The following is a 21,812-nucleotide window of genomic DNA, read 5'->3' on the forward strand; positions in this document are numbered from 1 at the left end:
GAAATTGCCTCAACCTGATAAAGGACATCTATTAAAAATGAACCATAGTTAACATCATAATTCTTGGTGGAATATAGAATGCCGTCTTTCTGTGATCACTCCTGTTCAGACTTCATTACTTCCATTCACTTCTATACCTGGAGGTACTAGCCAGTGGAAGGAACAGGCATACAGATTAAAGAGGAAAAAATAAACTATCTTTATTCAAGGATGACATTATTGTCTCTGTTGAAACCCTAAGAATCTACCAGAAGCGGGGGGGAAAACACACCTTCTAAAACTAACAAGTGAGTTTAGCAAGGTCACAGGATACAAGATTGATCTACATAAATTTTTATATACTAGCAATGAATCAGAAATTGTAAATTAAAGAAATAGTAAATTTAATAATGTGTGCTAGACCTGTACACTGGAAACGATAAAAAAAATGCTGAAATTAAAGGCATACATACATATATACATACAGGGTTTGGAAGGTTCATTTGTCTTTAACATGTCAGTTCTCCCCAAACTGATCTATAGAATCCCTGTAATAGCAGTCAAAATTTCAGGCTGACATGACGATAGTGAAATTTATCAAGGACCTACACTAACAAAAACAGTTTTAAAAAAGAACAAAATTTGATGTTCTCTACAACCTGATGTCCAGGATTACTATTACCCTACAGTAAAGAAAACAGTGTAATATTGGTATAGATCAGTGGCACAGGTTAGAGCCCAGATAGAGACCAACACATGTATGGTCAACTGGTTTTTATTAATAATACCATGGTAATTCAATGAAGAAATGATAGTTCTTTAAATAAGTGTTGCTGGAACAATAGAATATTTATATGCAAAAAAATCAACAATATCTTATTCCTCACATTATATACAACAATTACCTCAAAACAAATCATAGATCTAAAAGTAAGAACTAAGATTTTAAAACATCTAAAAGAATACATAAAAACTTCACAACTTTGGGTTAGAGAAAGACTTCATAGGTAAAACATAAAAAGCATGAAGCATAATGAAAAATTTCATTAATTAGATTTTATCAAAATTTTAAAATTTCCTCTTTAAGAGAATGAAACAGCTAGCTACTGATTGGGGGGAAATATTTGCAAAATGTACATGGGCATACCTCATTTTCTTGTGCTTCTTTTTATTGCCCTTCACAGATACTGTGGGTTTTCTAAAAAAAAAAAAAAGAAAAAGAAAAGAAAAAATAAAAGCTTTGTGGCAACCCTGCATTAAGCAAATCTATTTGTATCATTTTTCCAACAGCATTTGTTTCATGTCTCTATCACATTTTGGTAATTCTCAAGATATTTGCACTTTTTCATTATAATATTTGAATTGCTGCAGTCTCATGATAAACTTTTTAATGGATGAGGTGTTGCTTCTTATGGGTGAGCAAAGAAAGTGGTTTCTTGAGATGGGGTCTACTCCTGATGAAGATGCTGTGAAGATTGTTGAAATGACAGCAACAGATGATAATGCAATGGTGGGTGTGAGAGGATTAACTCTAAATTTTATAAGAAGTTCTACTGTAGGGGAAAGACTGTCAAACAGAATCTCCTGCTACAAAAAAAAAAAAAAAAAAAATCATTTGTAAAAGGAAGAGTCCATCAATGCAGTAGACTTCATTTTGTCTTATTTTAAGAAATTGCCACAGCTACCCAGACCTTCAGGAATACCACCCTGAGCAGTTAGTAGCCATCAGCATCGAGGTGTGAGTCTCTCAGCAAAAATATTATGACTCATCAAAAGCTCAGATGATGGTTAGCAGTTTTTAGTGATAAGGTAATTTTTAATTAAGTTGGTATATACATTTTTTTTCAGACACAATGCTATTGCACACTTAATAGACTATAGTAACTTTATAAGCACCGGAACACCAAAAAATTCATTTGACTGGCTTTACTGCGATATTCTCTTTATTGCAATGTTATCTTTATTGTGGTAGTCTGGAACCAAACCCACAGTATCTCTGAAGTAGGCCTATATTATAAAAAGGAAGCTATTTGTTCATTGCTGTTAGTATTGCAAATAGCACAACTACTTTGGAAGACACTTTGGCAGTTTCTTAGAAAGCTAACACGGTATTACCATACAATCCAGCAGCTGCACTCCTTTAATTTAAAAAAAAAAAAATTTAGTGTTTATTTTTGAGAGAGAGAGTGTGTGTGTGTGTGTGTGTGTGCGCGCGCGCGAGGGGAGGAGGAGCAGAGAGAGAGAGAGAGAGACAGCATCTGAAGCAGTCTCCAGGTTCTGAGCCATCAGCACAGAGCCTGATGCAGGGCTTGAACCCACAAACTGTGAGATCATGACCTGAGCCAAATTCAGACTCTTAACCAACTGAGCCACCCAGGTGCCCCAGTTGCACTCCTTGATAGTTACCCAAGTGAGCTGATAATTTATGTATACATAGAAATCTACATGTGAATGTTTATAGCGTCTTTATTCATAATTATCAAAACTTGAAAGCAAACCATGATGTCTTTAATAGCATAAAGTGTGATGTATCCGTACAATGGAATATTATTCAGCAGTAAAAAGAATTGAACTATCAAGCTTCAAAAAAACTACAGAGGAACCTTAAATACATGTCTCTAGATGAAAGAAGCCAGTCTTAGAAGAGTATATACTGTATGATTCCAACTATATTACATTCTGGAAAAAAGCAAAAGTTATAGAGACAATACAAAACAATCCATAGTTGCCAGGGTTTGGGGAAGTACAAGAGAGGGGTGAGTAGGTGGAGCATGGAGCATTTTTAGGGCAGTGGAACTGTTATTCTATATGATACTGTAAACGTGCATAGATGACATTATGCATTTGTCAAAAACCATGGAACTATACAACATTAAGAATGGATCTCAATGTAAACTATAGGCTTTAGTTAGTAATAGTATATCAAATTGACTTATAACAAACATATCACACTAATACAAGGTGTGAATAAGGGAAACTAGGATGAGGCAGATACATGGAAATTCTCTGTACTTTCTTTTCAATTTTTCTATTAAAACTTAATTCGCTAAAGTGCATAGTGTACATTAGTGTTCATACTTTGTGTTGAATATGTCTGTCTGGGTTTTAATAACTGTATAATGACAAATTAAGGTTTTGTCAAGTTTTGGTATTAGAGTAATGCTCTCCTTGTAGAATGAATTAAGAAATTTTTCTTCGGCTTCCTGGAAGAGATTGCAGAGAATCGGTATAATTTCTTCCTTAAATGTTTGGTAGAATTTACCAGCAAACCCATGTGGTCCTGGTGCTTTCTGTTTGGGAAGGTTATTAATTATTGATATAATTTTTTAACAGATATAGGACTATTCAAGTTATCTATATTTCCTTTTGTGTGTTTTGTTGGATTGTGTATTTAAAGGAATCGATCCATTTCATGTAGGTTATCAAATTTCTGGGCTTAGAATTGTTCATATTATTCCTTTATTGATAGTGTCAGTAGTAATGGCCCCCCCTTTCATTTCTGCTATTAATAAATCTCTGTCTTCTCTCTTTTTTCTTAGTTAAGCTGGAATTTTAATCTTTTCAAAGAACCAGCTTTTGGTTTCATTAACTTTTATTGATTTTCTCTTTTCAGTTGATTGATTTGTGCTTTAAATTTTTCTTTTCTTCTACTTTGTATTTAATTTGCTCTTTTTTGAGTTATATTGTAAGGTGGATGTTTAGATTATTGATTTTAGGTCTTTTTTCTTTCCTAACTATGCATTCACTGCTATAAATTTCTCTTTAAATATGGCCTTTGCTGCATCCCCCCAAATTTGGTAAGTTTTATTTTCATTGGTTGATACATTTGTAAATTTTTCTTAAGACTTCTTGGACCTGTGTATTATCAGAAATGTGTTGCTTTGGGGGACCTGGGTGGCTCAGTCAGTTAAGCATCTGATCTCAGCTCAGGTCATGATCTCATGGTTTGTGAGTTCGAGCCCCACATCAGGCTCTGTACTGACAGCTCAGAGACTGGAGGCTGCTTCAGATTCTGTGTCTCCCTCCCTTTCTGCCCCACCCCCAATTGCGCTCTGTCTCTGTCTCTTAAAAATGAATAAACATTAAAAAAAAATGTGTTGCTTTGTCTCCAAGTGTTTCATGGGTTTCTGGCTGTTTTTCTATTACTGAGTTTCGATTTAATCCCATTGTGGTCTGAGAGTATACTCTATATAATTTTTATTCTTATAAACTTTTTAAGATGCGTTTTATGGCCCTTACTGTGGTCTGTCTTGGGAAATGATCCATGTGAGCTTGAGATAAATGTGTACTCTGCACACTAGTATGTTCCCACCAGGGGGAAAAAAAATGTGTGAGAGTGTCTGTCTTCTACCCTATTCTCACTAACATGGTATGTTACCAGAATTTTTATCTTTGCCAATCTGATAAAAAAAAAAAAGAATATCGTATTATAATTTGCTTATACTTCTCATGAATGTGGCTGTGCATCTTTTCATATGTTTAAGAGTTTGAATTTCCTTTTCTGTGAATTTTTCATATTATTTGCTTATTTCTCTTAATGTGTTGATCTTTTTCTTATTGGTTTGTAGAAGTCCTTTATATATAAGGAAATTAACCCTTTGTCTATATTATGATTTGTAAGTATTTTAACCCTAGTTTTTCACTTGTTTTTTGACTTTGCTAATTTTTAACAAGAAATTTGAAATTTTAAATGTTAATTTTATTGGGCCTTTTTTGCTTAATTTATGGCTTTTCCAGATTTTGCAACATAAGTTAGAAAGGTCTTTCCCACTCAAAGATTATAAAAAGTATCTTTTATATTTTCTCTGAATACTGTTAAAGCCAAGCTTTAAAAAAAAAAAACAAAAACGGTTTTTCTCATTTTTAAAAGCATAACAGATTCCCATTTCTAGTTTTTTGACATCTGTGTGGTTCTCCTGATTCTACAGATACCTCTAAGAATGGCTCAGCAATGTTATTTAGAAGCTCCCTGAGTACTTTGATATACAATTTATCTAACGTAAGAATTTGACCTCTTTGGTTAACTAAATTTCTGACAAGTTCTTTACTCATTAGAGAATTCAGTTCTAATTTATTTATACTTATTTCATCTTTGTTGTTCAAAACAAATCTCATTCTCTTTGATATAATGTATGCAGAAGCAAATTAGAAATTGCTTTCTATTCTCATTTCTACTTTCTGCTCAAATTCTTATTTATTTTTGACCATTTTTGGGCTTCTCTTGATTTTTCTTGTCCTAAATGTCTAGTATAGAAGAGGATAACTCTTTGACCACAGCCAAACTTATTTCTCATGTACTTAGCTTTTTCAGGAAATATTTAATGAGCAACTACCAAGTACTTAGCCACATTCAAAGAAGATAGAAACAAAATTTATGGGGCACATGGGTGGCTCAGTTAAACATCTGACTTCGGCTGTCAGGATCTCATGGTTCGTGGGTTCAAGCCTTGTTTTGGGCTCTGCGCTCACAGCATGGAGCCTGCTCCAGATCCTCTGTCTTCCTCTCCCTCTGTCTCTCCCCCACCTTGTGCATGCATGTGCACGTGCTCGCTCGCTCTCTCTCTCTCCTAAAAATATAAATAAACATTTTAAAAATTTTATGGTATTTTGGTCCTTGCTTTTAAGGGAGAAAAGGTTACTACACAAAATGATAATAGTATTAGATACAATATAATAAATAGTAGTATTTGTCTCTTTATTATAGCCCACAGCTTCTGTTAGACTTTTTTTTATTATTGTTATTATTATTATTTGCTTGCAAGCATGGTTAGACTATGCCAATATAAAATACCTAAAAGTCCTGAAAGAACTCTTTCCTCTCTGTAGGTCATTTTTCTAAGATACAGTGGTGAATAGGTTTCTCAGAACTGGACCTACCAGGTAGATTAGGCCATATTTGTGTCAGCTCCAAGTGTTCTACAAAGCCAGTTGTGGCATGTTCTTTCAACCCTTGTGGCAAGTGGAATATATTTTTATTAAGTTATGCTCGTTTTTTTTCTTTTTTTTAATCTTTTTTAATTTTTAATGTTTATTTTTGAGAGAGAGAGAGAGAGTGTGTGTGTGTGTGTGTGTGTGTGTGTGAGCAGTGAGGGGCAGAGAGAGAGGGAGACACAGAATCCGAAGCAGGCTATAGGCCCTGAACTGTCAGCACAGAGCCCCTCATGGGGCTCCAACCCAAGAACTGCAAGATCGTGATCCGAGCTGAAGTCAGACGCTTAACCGACTGAGCCACCCAGGCACCCCTTCAATCTTTATTTTTGAGAGCACAAGCAGGGGGAAACAGAGAGAGAGGGAGACACAGAATCCAAAGCAGGCTCCAGGCTCTGAGCTGTCAGCACAGAGCCCATCGTGGGGCTTGAACCCACGAACAGTGAGATCATGACCTGAGCCACCTGGGTGCCCCAATTATGCTAGCTTTCTAATAATGCTTTTTCTTAAAGGAAACAAGACCCATTTATTCAAATAGCTAATGATTCATCTGTCCTTCTGGTCAGTTTTTAGTATTTCCTTTTTTTTTTTTTTGGTTGGTTGGATTAGTTAAATTCAAGTTGGTACTTGCCTCTTAAAAGCTAGTAAATATATTCTGACTTTAAAACGAATAGAGGTCCCAGCTTCTTTCAACAGTATCTTAGAGCTTAAAAATCTACGTAGTTAACAAATATGGACCTACACTTGCTTTCTTGGAAAAACTAAAGTTGATCTTGATAGCCCCAACTGTATTTCAGAAATGAGCTTTCCGGGGTGCCTGGGTGGCTTAGTTGGTTGAGCATCTGACTTCGGCTCAGGTCATGGTCTTGCAGTTCATGGGTTCAAGCTCTGCACTGTGCTCACTGCTGTCAGCGGAGAACCACTTCACATCTCTGTCTCCCTCTCTCTCTGCCCCTCCACCACTTGTGCTCTCTCTCAAAAATAAACATTATGAAAATATTTTTTAAGAAATTGGCTTTCTGTGTTAATATAATTACAGCTACAGTTTCACTAAAAAGCTTTTTTCTGAGAATTTCTGTATTGTGTGGTGATATTCTTTTCCTACTACAGAACCAGTCTGTGCAGTTCATGTGAAAAAACCTTCAGGTATGTTTGTTTTTATAACATAATTCTGCCCTCCTACTTACTTCCTCTTTCTTGTGGGTCTTTCCACATTCCCATGTGTCCTCACCCAATTTGGGAGCAGTAAGGTAGATGAACATAGAAATGAAGGGTTTATTAGAGTTCTCAAGTCAGTGATCATTTTGGTTTCTTTACTTGTCCCAGTGTCTTGAATTGATAATGTTACATAATCATAGAATGTTATAGAAAATATACTGACTTACTACCTGAAAACTGTAAGCCAGTCATTATCTGTTTTCCTGGAGAAATAGGTGGTGTTTTTATACCTCTTATTTGGAGCACAAAGGGTACAGGTTGAAGGGGTGGGTTTTATTCTGAACCATAGGAGTATAAAATAACTATGAGGACAGATGTACTAGAACATAATTAACACCACATCTGGACTAGAAAAACATGCCAAGAAGCAGCAACTCAACTAGCAGTCAATGAGAGCATATCTCACACAGTTAAAATGAGTTAGAATGATACATCATATAGTAGATGGAATAATTAACCACAGTGGCTGTCTATATAGTGATCAAGTCAGATATGCCTTGGTATTAGACTACCTGACTGCCACTTACCAGTAGTATGAATTCAAGCAAATCACTTTATCTTACTTTGCATGAGTGTTTATAAGGTGAAGATAATAACACATCTATCTTTGTTTGATATACACATATACACACACTCATTCACTCACACAGCACTGAAAACATGGTGTCTCTCTCTCTTCCTCCCTCCCTCACACACACACACACACACACACACACACACAGCCCTCAATAAATGTTAAGCTTCTTTCCTTTTTTTTGCTTAAACTTTCTTATACTACCATAAGAGGTTAAACAAGGTTAGCAAGGTTAATGATGCTAAATTCAGTATTTGTTAACAGCGAATATTTGTATTAAAGTAATAAGCAAGTCTAGTTTGTTTTGTAAGAGTTAGCTAGTTATGTCTGTTATTTTAGTTTTTTTCCAATGGTGATAATCATTTTATGATACATATTGAGTGTCCTCATCATCTTATCCTTATTAGGCTTGTGTTATGCTTTCAGAAAATTACAAATTTATCCATTTCATTCTTTGTGACGTTTTCTAATCTTAATTTTTTTATCTATTTTTTTCTTATCCAAATGTAATAGAAACTGCTTTCTCTAAATTACACTTGGTCTTTTGACATTTTTCTTCGTTTAATAACAGTTATAATTTCTTCTGTCTTCATATGACTTAAATTTCTTCTTCTGAGGTATTTCTTAGAAATGTTGCTTAATATATGTCCGCCTCTTCTACTTAAGCTCTTACTTCACTCTTGTAAGTCACTTAGAGGAAATACATTTAAATGAAAAAAATTGCATTTTAAAAATTAGAATCTGTATTTGTCTTTGAAGGATCCACTCTGTGGTAAAAATAACAGCTGAAGTATTATAGGTGCAGATAAAGTTTAACTGATACTGTTACCACTTGAAACTTGGATTTTTCCTGAGTACTTAGAGAAATTGATCTTAAAATATTAAATATAAGGTTTGTGATCTTACATCGTTTCATTTATACATTAAATCTTAACAGTTATGCTCTGCTTTGTCTTCAAAATCAGACAGCAACCATTTATCAGAAAAACAAAGAGCAGTTAAAAGAGAGAGAATGTCGGGCACCTGGGTGGCTCAGTCTGTTGAGCATCTGACTCTTGGTTTCGGCTCAGGTCATGATTTCAGTTTGTGGGTTTGAGCCCTACACTGGGCTCTGTGTTGATGACGCAGAGCCTGTTTGGGATGCTTTCTCTCTCCTTCTCCTGCACCTCCCCTACTCACTCTTTCTGTCTCAAAATAAATAAACATTTTTAAAAAATAGAGAATATTTAGCATTCATTTCCAGTTTGAATTTTTTTTTTTTTTTTTTTTTTTTTTTTAAGAAAGCGATTTTGCAAGCCTGTAAGCAGGGGAGGGGGTCAGAGGGAGTAAGGCTAGGGAAGGAGGGAGAGACGATGAGAGAATCTTAAGCAGGCTCCAGGCGTAGCGTGGAGCCCAGCGAGGGCTTGATCCCAAGACCCTGGGATCGTGACCTGAGCTGAAATAAAGAGTCAGAGGCTCATCTGACTGAGCATTCCAGGTGCCCCTCCAGTTTGAATTTAAAACTCTGCTTTACCCTCACTATTGAAACCTACTTATTTTCTGTGACAGTGTGATTCACAGTCCATTTTGCAAGGAAAAGATTGTGAGATTAAAAAAAAAAAAAAAAAAAAAAGGCAACTTAATACAGAAATATGAGAGGGTCACTCCCCTAACAAAATCATACAGTCTTTCAAGGTCCAGTTCAAGAGCTACCTTCCCTGAATTGACACTATTTTGCTGATTTTCAAAGTTGGAAAATGGTAGCTTTAGGATTCTGGTGCTCCCAGAATGGTTTTTATTATTTTTTAATGGCAGTCCATATAATGATTATATTCCTATTTTTTTGTTTTTATTTATAATTTATTTTCATAAAGCATATGTAGTATCATCTAGAGTTTGAGCCTAGATAAGAAGGTCATGAGGAATTTATATTGGCTAGAAAATGTTTTTTAAATTGTCATTTGACCTGTTCAGTTTTTTCTTTTTCCTTTTTTTAAAAAATTAAAAAAAAAATTTTTTTAATGTTTATTTGAGAGAGAGAGAGAGAGAGAGAGAGAGAAAGAAAACAGGAGTGGGGGAGGGGCAGAGAGAGAGGGAGACACAGAATCTGAGGCAGGCTCCAAGCTTTGAGCTTTCAGCACAGAGCCCGACACATGGCTGGAACTCATGAACCATGAGATCGTGACCTGAGCCACAGGTGGATGCTCAATGGATTGAGCCACCCAGGCTCCCCATACCTCCTCAGTTTTTCATGGTTTAATTAAAAAAAGTTTTCCATGACTTTTAGGTTAGGAATAGAAGCCAAGATTTATTATACTGCATGATAACATTTACTATAGAATCTATATATTGCCTCTGATTGGACTATTAAATTTGGTTTCAATGAACCAAACCTTGGAATAACATTTTTTAAAACATTCTTTTTGAAAAAAATCAAGAAGAAAACCATGGTCTGGAGCAAGACAATGTGTGTTATGACTTTAATATACGGTTATCTTTTCAGGCTCATGAGAGGCTAGAAGATTCAAAACTAGAAGCTGTCAGTGACAATAACTTAGAATTAGTCAATGAAATTCTTGAAGATATCACTCCTTTAATAAATGTGGATGAAAATGTGGCAGAACTGGTTGGTATACTCAAAGAGCCTCACTTCCAGGTAAACTTTGCCTATTATTCTTTTTCCCAAGTCCCCTGTATTCCCAAAGTATTCTCTTTTAATAGTTAAGTTCCAGCTTAAGGTGATATATTTAAGATTTTTTAGAGCCATATTTTGTAAATATGTGAATTCCAACTTAGGTATTTTACTACCCTGATATACTGAGGATACAAAAACAGACACACATAACTAAAACACAGTACATAAATGTATAGCAAAAAGACATCAGAATGGATTTTCCTTTGTGTAATTAAAACCAGCCTTGATTCACCATCAGAACGTATGCTGAAGATGTTTTTCTTACTGTGATAATGGATTTTTATTCCTCACTACCAGTTTCACAGCCTTCCTTGTTAAAGCTGTTGCAGTATTGCTTCTGCGACTGAGATGCAATCGATGACCTTGGAATAAGAGAGGACTGTGTAAGAATAGAAACTTATCCATAGCATATCCTCCACAGGTGCAAAAAAATAAATACAATTGAAGCATTGGCCTGTATCAGTGAAGAGTTAACCTGTTTAACAAAGAGTCAGTTTCAGAAGAGAAAGGGAAGGGGGCGGGGAGGTTTCTTATAAACCCATAATTAAGTGTGGTATTGAGACAGTGTTCGAAAAATAAATGAATAGAAGAGAATAAAAATCCCAGAAATATATCCACATATATACGGCAGCTTGATTTATGACAGAGATACTGCATTTTAGGGGAGAAAGAATGGACCGTTCAATAAGTGGTGCTGGGATAGAAGAATAAAGTGTCACCTGCTTTCGCTGTAAATCTTAACATTGAAAATCAAATGGCAAAACCCCTTTGGTTTTTCTCAGGAACTTTATATGACCCTTCAACAATGTGGCTGCAAAATATGAAGGTTGATAGTGAAATGATTTCTCCATGAATCAGGATCTTAAGTACAAAAAAAAAAAAAAAAAAAAAAAAAAAGGACAGTTTTTGGAGACATCTTATGTTGGTACTAGTTGATTAAGGTCTTATAAGTCAGAGTGAACTATTTGGACCTTATCCTGAGAACAGTGGGAAACCATGAGGGGGGAAAAAAGAGGAGTATGTAAGGATTTTCAAGTTTTAACCCATAAAATCAACAGGACTTGGTGATTGATTACATGTGGTGTAGTTGCAGAAGAGGGATGTGGGAAGTTGACAAGGGTAAGATTTCTGAAAAATAATTGGTGGCCCTCACTGAGATGAGGAACACTCTAGAAGAAACTGATATGTTAATGTTAAGGTAACTGGCCATGTTAAGTTTGTGATATCTCAAGCATCTGGTAGAGCTTTCAGGCATGCTATATGTTTTTCATAAATATATAAAATTTAATAAGTATATGAATTTATATAAAGTTCAATAAATATAATTAGAAAATACAAGCAAAAATTTTTAAATTAAGACATTGCATTCTTAGTACCCAGAACACTACTGTACTATTCTAGTGCATATTCCTCCATACTTTTTCTGTGCATATACATACGTATTTTTTTCTTTAGTGATTGAGATCCTTTGGCACAAGGTATTTTGTAACTTACCTTTTTTTTTCCTGTCATTAATTTCCACTTTTCCATTTCAGTGAATCTTTATCTCATGTAATATGCATATCCTATTCATCTCCATTTGACAACAAAATATTCTTTACAGCTGGTTTGTATTTATGGGTTTCCAACCTAGACCCATGTTTGGCATTTGATTGGACCATCTATTCTCCCTTGATTATGATGTTGACCTCTTAAGAGACCAGGCCACTGCCCTCCAGAATATCCCACTGTCTGGATGAGTCTGGTAGTCTCTTTGCTGTGTTGCTTAGTTTTCCCTTCTATTTCCTGTAAATAGAAGTTCTAAAAGGTTGATGATTCAAGTTAATTATTTGGAATTAGAATGCATCATTAGTGATGTGATGCAACATGAATTAAACTACATCAGAAGATGTGTGACACCTAGTTAGCCCACCATTATTAATGCTGAGATTGGTCCCTTGATTAAAGGCAAAGACAGTCTAATCCTTCTTTTGAAATATTCTTCACTAGGACATAATCTAGTGTGTTATTATTCTAGCATTATAGAAATGCTATTTCTTATCCAACCATTTATCTACTTATCAACACAAATTAATGCTTGCCTGAATCAGTATTTTCATTAGAGGCTTCAAAATGACATTTTTCTGTTTCACTCATTTTATATTTTATAGCTGGTATTCTTGTATAAAGAGTAGAGTGTTTCCTTTTCAACTGGGTTATTTACTTATCACATAATGCATTTCATAAAAGAGAAGTGCCTGATCCTTCCCTTCACCAATTTTCAAAGTAAAGAATTGTTTAAAATAGCAGTCTCGAATGGTAACAGATGAGTTTTTCAGTACTTCTGTTTTTGAAATAGGATTGTGCAGTTACGGATTTTTCATTAATTCAGTATGTTTCAATATTCTACAGTCCTTACTCTTTTTGATTTTGAGGTTATCATGACTTTGTCTAGTTGTGGACAAATTTTTAGTCTATGAATCTGAAGCTCATGAGAGTTCTGGAAGTTATCAATGTATGAGTAGTGGTGCAGTCACAGGAGTAGATAATATTACCTAAGAAGAGGGCATAGGATGAAAACTAAACAGCCCAGGTTAGAGGTTTCAGCACCTTCTAGCTTTTATAAGAATAATCTTTACATGTGGATTAGTGAATTTTTCTTTTGGAAATTTTCTTTAGTCACTTACAGCATATTTTCATGAAATGACCAGAAATTACCAATTAAACTCATATCTTGATTGCTTCTATTCTGAATCTGTTGACATTTTCTTCCTTCTTTCTATTTTGATTTGTCTTTGAACTTGCATTGCATCCACTCAAAAAAATAACTTTTTAGCTCAGTTTTATGTTGGGTATACACAATTATAGTATAAATGAAAAACTAAAATAAATACACAAAAAATTGTAAGAAATTCCTAGAAAGCTAGATCAAAGTCATCCTTTATGATAGCACATAGTAAATGTAGGAGTAAAATTATATTTAGGACCATTACTAGCTCATTAGTTTTTTTTTCCCTTAAAATACATGTTTTACAGACTAAGGCTTTCTCAGTAATAGAACATCTCATCACTGATATGCAAATATTTATCCATTTTCTATTGGATATCTTTTTAGCAGACATTTTGTACATGTAAAGAATTAATATAATAATTTTAGAGTAAAAGTGAGGGTCTGTACCATTTGAATTTGTATGATACCTAATAAACAGGGATTGATGATAAATACTGAATGATGATATTGCTGATGACAATGGCAGCAGTGAAAGCCAGTGCCTTCAGTGCACCTCACTTTGAAAACTAGGTTCAGTTTCCTCTGAACATTTTTTTAAAAAAAAATCATAAAACCCTATCAATCTCTCCAAATCTTTTAAAGCAAGGAATATAATACTATTTATGTTACTGAAACTATTTATATTTCTTTAAAAGGTTCTGTTGACTTTGATTTAACTCATATTTTAGAATTTAATAATGTGTGCCTTGGAATATTTTAGCACTCCACTGGGATAATTAACTCTTTATTTTTTAATAACTTATTCCATCAATAACCAATAACCACAGGCTGTTTTGAATCCTTATAGTCACTCTTGGAGGCCCATGATATTGTGGCATCAAAATGTTATGATTCACCTCCATCAAGCCCAGAAATGAATAATTCTTCTATCAATAATCAGTTATTACCAGTAGATGCCATTCGTATTCTTGGTATTCACAAAAGAGCTGGGGAGCCATTGGTGAGTAGATATATCAATGCCTTTTAAAATTTGAAATCTGACATATTTGTGGCTTATTCACTATCTCATTTTTTTCTTTTTCCTAATTTGTATTACTATGAAAATTTTAATTCATGTTTATCTGTTTTATCAGTGTTTTTTGGCTTGTATATAAATACACAACTGATGCTCTCTCAACTTAATATAGCATACAAAATTAAACAACAACAAAAAAAAAGTGAAACTGAATAGAGGCCAGAAGTTTGCTAATGGGCAGCAAAAATTACAGGAGATAACGATACTCCATTTCTTCCTATACCCTTTGAAGAAATGAACTCAAGTTGCTTGCTAATTATAGTATCAAAATACAGAAGAAAGTTATTAAAAAGTGAAGGTATTGGGGCGCCTGGGTGGCTCAGTTGGTTAAGTGTTTGACTTGAGCTCAGGTCATGATCTCACAGTTCGTGAGTTCAAACCCCACATCTGGCTCTGTGCTGACAGCTCAGAGCCTGGAGCCTGCTTTGGCTTCTGTGTCTCCCTCTCTCTTTGCCCCTCCTCCACTCATGTACTCATGCTCTCTCGCTCTCTCTCTCTCTCTCTCTCTCTCAAAAATAAGTAAACATTAAAAAAATATTTAAGAAAATAGGATATTGGGAGAGGAGAGAACATCGGAAAAAATGGGAACAATTCACTCATCTACTTTTAGTATTATTTTTTTATATACATATTCATGAATACTTAAGATTTCTTCCTGAAATATAAAATCAGTGATAATTCTGTTTTTTATTTCCTTTAGGGTGTAACATTTAGGGTCGAAAATAATGACCTGGTAATTGCCCGAATCCTTCATGGGGGAATGATAGATCGACAAGGTCTGCTTCATGTGGGAGACATCATTAAAGAAGTCAATGGCCATGAGGTTGGAAACAATCCAAAGGAATTACAAGAATTATTGAAAAATATTAGTGGAAGTGTCACCCTAAAAATTTTACCAAGCTATAGAGATACCATAACTCCTCAACAGGTTAGCAATAAAATTCTTGGTAATATTAAGAATACTTTCATTTCTTTAATCACACTGTTGGGTATAACTGCCACTTGCTACTTTTTTTTGCTAAAGAGAAAACTATGATTTCCGTGTTCTGAATTGCCTTAATTTGTCAGGAGTGAATTTTTGAATTTTTAAATTTTTAAACAATTAACACTATCTTATTATAAAGGAAGGATAAAGAAATGTCTTTGTGAGCACTATGAACCTTAGTATTATAAAATCTATGGCTCGGTATCAGAAAAATCATGAAGCCTTTTAGTCATTAATCTAGCGAACATTTTTGATACCTGTCATGTTCTGGGTATTGTATTAGGCCCTGTGAGAGGATAAGATATAGCTCCAATTAGCTCTTGCTTAGTATTCATGTGATGGGCTAAATTGGGAATGTGGCCAGAAAGAGAGGATGGGTATAAATTGAGAAAAACCTTGAATACGTGGTTTGTACACATTTGACCTGATTTTTATAACTAACTTCTAGGTAAAGTAGATTATTGAACAGGGGAACGTTTTAATGACACTTTTCATCTAACTTCATCATGTTAAGTGAACTTCCAAACGGAGAGAAATGATATTGTGTAACCCAGAAGCAGAATTTTAGAGATGTGAGGAGGTGATTTGTGAGAGACAACTCTAATGGAAAGTTAATACTGAGTTCAAATACCAATGCTGCCACTTACTAGCTTAGCCTCTCTCGTGCTTGGTTGTCTCATGTATGTAGTTAGGGATAATATTTATTTTCTCAAAAGATATTATGAGGATTAAATGAGTTAATTCATACTTCATACTGTCATAGCCGTGCCTGGCACATAGCGCTCAACACATAGCTGCTGCTATTGTTGTGATGGTGATGATGAGGTAGTGGTGGTGTAATAGCATTGTAGAGAAAGAAAAGTAAAAATGTGATTGCAGAAAAATATTTGGCAGTCATGGTGGGGTGTTGGAACTGAGGAGACTTTCAAACCTAGATAATATAGACATAGGAAATATCTATCCATGTTTCAGATTGATGCCTTTAATTTTTCAACTTTATTCCACAAATTTATTGTTTCATGAGTAAGTGAAGTTGTAAGTTTTTACGTAAGATGCTGCCAATGGTCTTATTTTCAATATGAGAACTTAAAAGTCTATATAATTCTTTGAAATATATGGATAACATGTTAAATACCTGTTGTACATTGTTCATTGAAGGATAGGATAGCTCTGAGTTCTCCCAGAGGTAAGCATGCTAACCTTTACAACTCCAGGCTTTATTTAGGCCTCACTGGTTGCAAGAACTCATGAACTTTGGATGCTCTCCCTTTCCAAGCCAGTTGCTCCAGGGATTCATTTTCCCCATGTGCTTCCCTGTGTGCTTGTCTGTCTCTTCCCTCCTCCATGACCATGGCTCCCTCCCCATCGCAGTGGCCAGGATCCTTTTCTCTCCAGGTCTTGTCTCCATACTTCCTACCTTCTTCACTATGGCCTCTTCTCTACCTTTAGTTGTGGAATTTGTTCTGCCACTCTTCAGGTAGATTTCTGGTGTATTTAGGATGATTTGATAGTTATGTAGTTGTATTTGTAGGATAAGGCAAGCCTAGGGACCTCCTACTCCTCCACCATCCTCCTTCAATAGGATAGAATATTTAGTCATGGATTTTATTATGTATATTTGACTTCTGAAAATAAATAGGTTTGTCATGAACTTTGGTTGAGGTGAAGGTAGAGACCTTGTCTTCAGAGAAAAGAATCATGAAAAGAAATGGGTATTTGAAATTAGACATTTCACATCAGTAGTACCTCTCAGACCACCTGCATTTCTCAACTGGCACATTTCCTTTTGGACCTGAGTAGTATGGAAAAGTAGAATCTAAGATTTATTTATTATTTTTATTATGTTGTGATAGCTAGAAAGATTATCTTTCCCTCCCTGTGGTTTAAACCAGGAATCTTCCCAGTTTACCAAGGCTGTCCTGGATTTTTACAGGCAAGATAAATTTTTATAATATTAATATGTTACATGTTAGCACTTTGGCTCAAATTCCTTTGTAGATTCTGCACCTTGTGAACTGATCTGAATAGTGTGAAGTGCCAGTATATTTAGTCCCATCTTAGGCATAAATTTATCCCCATCCCATGCCTTCTCAAACTCTTTTACTAGCCTTTAGAACTGGGAGAAAAGATTTAATGGGTTAGGAGAGGTCATCCAAGCCTGAGGCAGTTCTTGGGCCTATCCTAGGATAAAAAAGAAAAGAGACTATAATATGAAGGCTTCCAAAGGAGAGCTAAATAAAACATGTTTAAAGTGAGTAAGGAAATGATTACTAATTATGTTGGAACAAAAGGCATTACCAGTGCCTCTCCTGAGCAAACTATGGTCATCTTTCCTAAGAAAAGTTATGGAGAGGCAAGAGAATTTAGCCTCTTCAACTCTTTCAATAGAAGCTTCATCATGTAGTCCTGGTGGGCCTATCTTAACTCTTCCTCTGAACTGCTGTGAGAGCAAAGGGAAGCCAGGAGCTCCCTCTCCCTGGTGGTGTGTTTCAAAGCATGAGCAGTAGATTATTTTTATCAGAATCATTTGAGGTGCTTATTAAAAATCCAAAATTTTTCATTAGGCCTGAGGATCTATAATTTTAAATTTGAGACCAAGGTGAATTAGAAGTTGTAGCTAATTCTGAAGTTCTTCGACTTAAGTAAAATGGGTTTGTTCCGAAAGGCTGTTCATAATTCCATTTGTTCATTAAAGCCAAACTGACAGGAATTCTCTTATTCATCTTTGAGGCCACCATGAGCTAGGTACCAAAAATATAAGAAAATAAATTATGGTTCCATTTCACTCAAGGATATGCATGTAAAATTTTTCAACAAAATATTAGCAAATGAAATTTCATGATGTATAAAAAGATAACAGGATATGTCCAAGTTGGATTTGTCCCATGTGTGGTAAGATGGTTTCATACTGGAAATCAATATGTGTAACCAAGCACATTAGCAGATTTAAAGAGAAAAACCTCAGTGCAGAATTTGATAAAATTTAATACATATTCATGTTTTTTAAAAGGATAAGTAAATTGAGAACAAGAGGGAAGTTCCTTAATCTTAATTTTTAAAAAACACTAGATAAAATACTATTCTGGATAGGTAAATATTAGAATCATTCTCTTTAATATCAGGAACTGAAATCTCAGCTGGTGTGCCTAAGACCATTTGGGTGCAACCCCATTCCCCCACAAAGCCTCATTTCTACTCCAACAAGATGTAAGAACCTATCATAAACTAAGAGAAGCTTGCAGACTTCAGACATTATTATGCAGTGGTAAAAAAGAACTGCCCTGGGATGGTATACAGAGTAACAGATGACATAACAAATAACTGTTATAATAAGTGATATCATTTTTCAGTTCTTCTTAAAGAAACTAAGAATAAACAGTATCTCTGATATTAAGGAGGTAAGTATATTTGCAGACTAGGGAATGGTTATCTACTTTAATAATCCTAATGTTCAGACATTTCTAGAAGCAAACATTTTTACCATTACCAGCCGTGTCAAGACATAGCAGCTGACAGAAATGCCACCCAGCTTCTTAGACCAGTGTGGTATTGCAAAGCTTAAGGACACCGCAGTGGCTGGGTGGAAAAGCACCACTTGCTATTGGGGAGAAGGGTGATCTTGTTCAGGGTTTTGATGAGGTTTCCAATAATTAGGCAAACAATTGACTAAATTTGTTTAAAAAAATAATAAAGCTTCAATAATTTTGACTGCTTTAAAAATTTTTGTTTAGGATGAATATATATAATGTTGAAGTATAGAAACCTATAGTATTTTAAATTCTGCTTTTTAGTTATTGCTTATACACCATTATTTGTTTGTAGTTAGTTAAGCCAAAGAAGCCAGAATATGAAGTTTAAAAGAATGATTGATAAAGTCTTTACCTAGTTAAAAAAGTAAGAACTAGGAGAAGGATGTTCACTAACACTACTTCTATTTAATATTTTATTGAGAGTTTCATAAGCACAAAAAGACAAATTATAGAAGCAAGAAATTTGGAAAGGAGAAAATAAAACTTCGTATTTTTAAGTAGCATGATTTTTTTTTTGCAAAGAACACCCCAAGACTATAAATTATTAGAAATAACAGAGTTTAGCAAAATATTTGAAAATAAGATTAATATACGAAAGTCACCTCTATTTCTGTATGTCATCAACAAACATCAAGAAATGTAGCTAAGACAAACATCGTTTACAGCAGAGTCAGAGAATGTCACATTTATGTCTAGGAATAAATCTAACAAAAATATTCAAGGCCCCTACACACGCACACACACACACACACACACACACACACACAAATTGTGATGAATTATTATATCATCCTAAATAAATATATCCTGTTCGTGGACAGGAATACAGTATTGTGAACTGTATTCACAAGGCCCCTACACACACACACACACACACACACACACACACACACACACACACACACAAATTGTGATGAATTATTATATCATCCTAAATAAATATATCCTGTTCATGTTCATCCTGTTCATACAGTATTGTGAACATAGCAGTTTTTCTCAAAATCTTTTAGATTCAGTGAAATTCAATACAAATTCCAATAAGCTTGTTCTTGGTATTTAATAAGATGAATAGCCAAGACACTTTTGAGGCAGAAAAGCAGGAATGTGGCATTACTCATATGTAGAAATTAAGTAACATTGTATTATTGGCATAGGAACAGATAGAATGATCACTGGAATAAAGAGTTCAGAAAGAGAGGTAACACATGTACTACTTTGATGATGTATCTTTCAGTGAGGAGAGACTATTCAGTGGATGAAACTGGTCATTAAATGTGGATAATGTATGAAGTTGTGTTCCTGTCAATTTACATACACAAATCAAGTAAAAGGACACAGTATCGGTGAACATATGAAGAGATACTAAAAATCACAGTGTAAAATACCATTTTATACCATTCAGTTGGCAAGAACATACATGTGATTCTACAGTATCTCTTCTACACTGCTAGTGGCAGTGTAAATTGGTATAAGCACACTGGGTAGGGGAAAGTTCAGCATTATCAGAGTTGAGTGTTCACATATATCAAAATGAATTCCTAGAGCAATTCATATGTATGTACAGCTGGAAACATCTTAACAAGCCTGGAAATAGCAAAAGATTTTATGCTATAGTGTGATGCTATTTTTTATGTTTAAAATAGCTGCATAGTTTAAGGAACGCCTATATATGTACAATAAAACTATACAAAAGGAAAGCAAGGTGTTAATGAGCACAAGACTCAGGATAAGGGTTACCCTAGCTGGCAAGCCAGAGTGATCAAATGGATGGAATGAGAGCAGGAGCCCCACTTAGGGTTGTAGCCTCTGTTTTGAGTATAAGTTAAGGCTATTTTTCACATTATTAAAAGAAATAAAATAACCAAAAGTAGGTTTTGCGTGAACCAGTGAATCAAGTGTGATGTAAATTAAGAATAATTAACCTGAACAGTGTAATTTAATAGATTTTTTTAAATAAATTTTTTGACAGAAGCTTAAGTGTATGGCCCACAGATGGATATTTACCAAATAGGAGTGTGAATTGTCCCTCAAAGCTTTTTTAACCAAACATATATTCCAGCCTCCCTGCTCATTTCAAAATATGTGTGTGGCATCATGTAACTGAATAAGATGAGGTCATGTACTTGGAAAATCTTTAGAAAAATAACATCCTTAATCATCCTGATATTGTCATAGTGAACTTCATAGCAACTATGATTGCCGCATTCACCACCTTGTAACTCATTCTGATTGCAAATTCATATGGACCTGAAAATATGTGTTGAGACTGAGGGTGTGTGAGAAACTCTTGCTCTATGTTCAGACAACATATTCCCAAACAAATTACCAGCCACCTTCTGGCTTAACATAAGAGTCATGGTAGAGCTGTTTCTCCAGCCATTTCATACATTTATTTTCTCCTGTTAATTATTGTCATTTGCATAGGCCCAGCATAATCCTGTGCGATATCTTATTTTTTCAGTACTTTTACAGTTTTTAAAAAATGTTTGTTTATTTTTTAGGGGGTGGAGGGACAGAAAGAGAGGAAGAGAGAATCCCAAGCAGGTGTCACACCATCAGTGCAGAGCCTGACACAACCCTCGAGCTCACAAATTGTGAGATCATGACCTGAGCTGAAACCAAGAGTCAGATACTTACCTGACTGAGCAACCCAGGTACCCCATACTTTTACAGTTTTTATCTTTCCTTTTAAAAAATATCTTTGAGGTGCGCCTGGGCGGCTCAGTTGGTTAAGTGTCTGACTCTGATATTGGCTCAGATCATGACCTCACAGTTGGGAGACCAAGCCCCATGTCAAACTCCATGCTGAGCTTCGTGAAGCCTGCTTGGGTTTGTCTGTCTGTCTTTCTCTTTCTCTCTCTCTCTCTCTCTCTCTCTCTCTCTCTCTCTCTCTCTGCCCCTTCCTTGCTCACGCAACTCTCATCTATCTCTCAAAATAAATAAACTTTTAAAAAATATCTTTGAGATAAAGCTTCTATAAATAGCATATATTTAAAGTGTACAGTTTGATAAATGTAGACACACACACATACATACCTGTGAAACCATTAACACAATCAAGACAACATATATATATATATATATATATATATATATATATATATATGTTAATATCTATCATGTCCAGAAGTTCCTTTGT

General features: G+C 34.9%; 1 protein-coding gene across 2 annotated transcripts in view; it reads left to right on the forward strand.

The window, feature by feature from the left end:
- PALS2 (protein associated with LIN7 2, MAGUK p55 family member) overlaps positions 1-21,812 on the forward strand; it is a 67,353-nt gene that overhangs the window by 8,801 nt on the left and 36,740 nt on the right. For both annotated transcript variants that reach the window (XM_053896635.1, XM_019443621.2), the window contains exons 2-4: positions 10,182-10,334; positions 13,931-14,083; positions 14,859-15,086. In XM_053896635.1, the coding sequence (XP_053752610.1) occupies positions 10,182-10,334; positions 13,931-14,083; positions 14,859-15,086 (534 nt within the window). The remainder of the gene's footprint in view (positions 1-10,181; positions 10,335-13,930; positions 14,084-14,858; positions 15,087-21,812) is intronic.

The sequence above is a fragment of the Panthera pardus genome, unplaced genomic scaffold, assembly GCF_024362965.1.
Source record: "Panthera pardus isolate Hobbes unplaced genomic scaffold, ASM2436296v1 HiC_scaffold_8, whole genome shotgun sequence".
Taxonomy (NCBI): domain Eukaryota; kingdom Metazoa; phylum Chordata; class Mammalia; order Carnivora; family Felidae; genus Panthera; species Panthera pardus.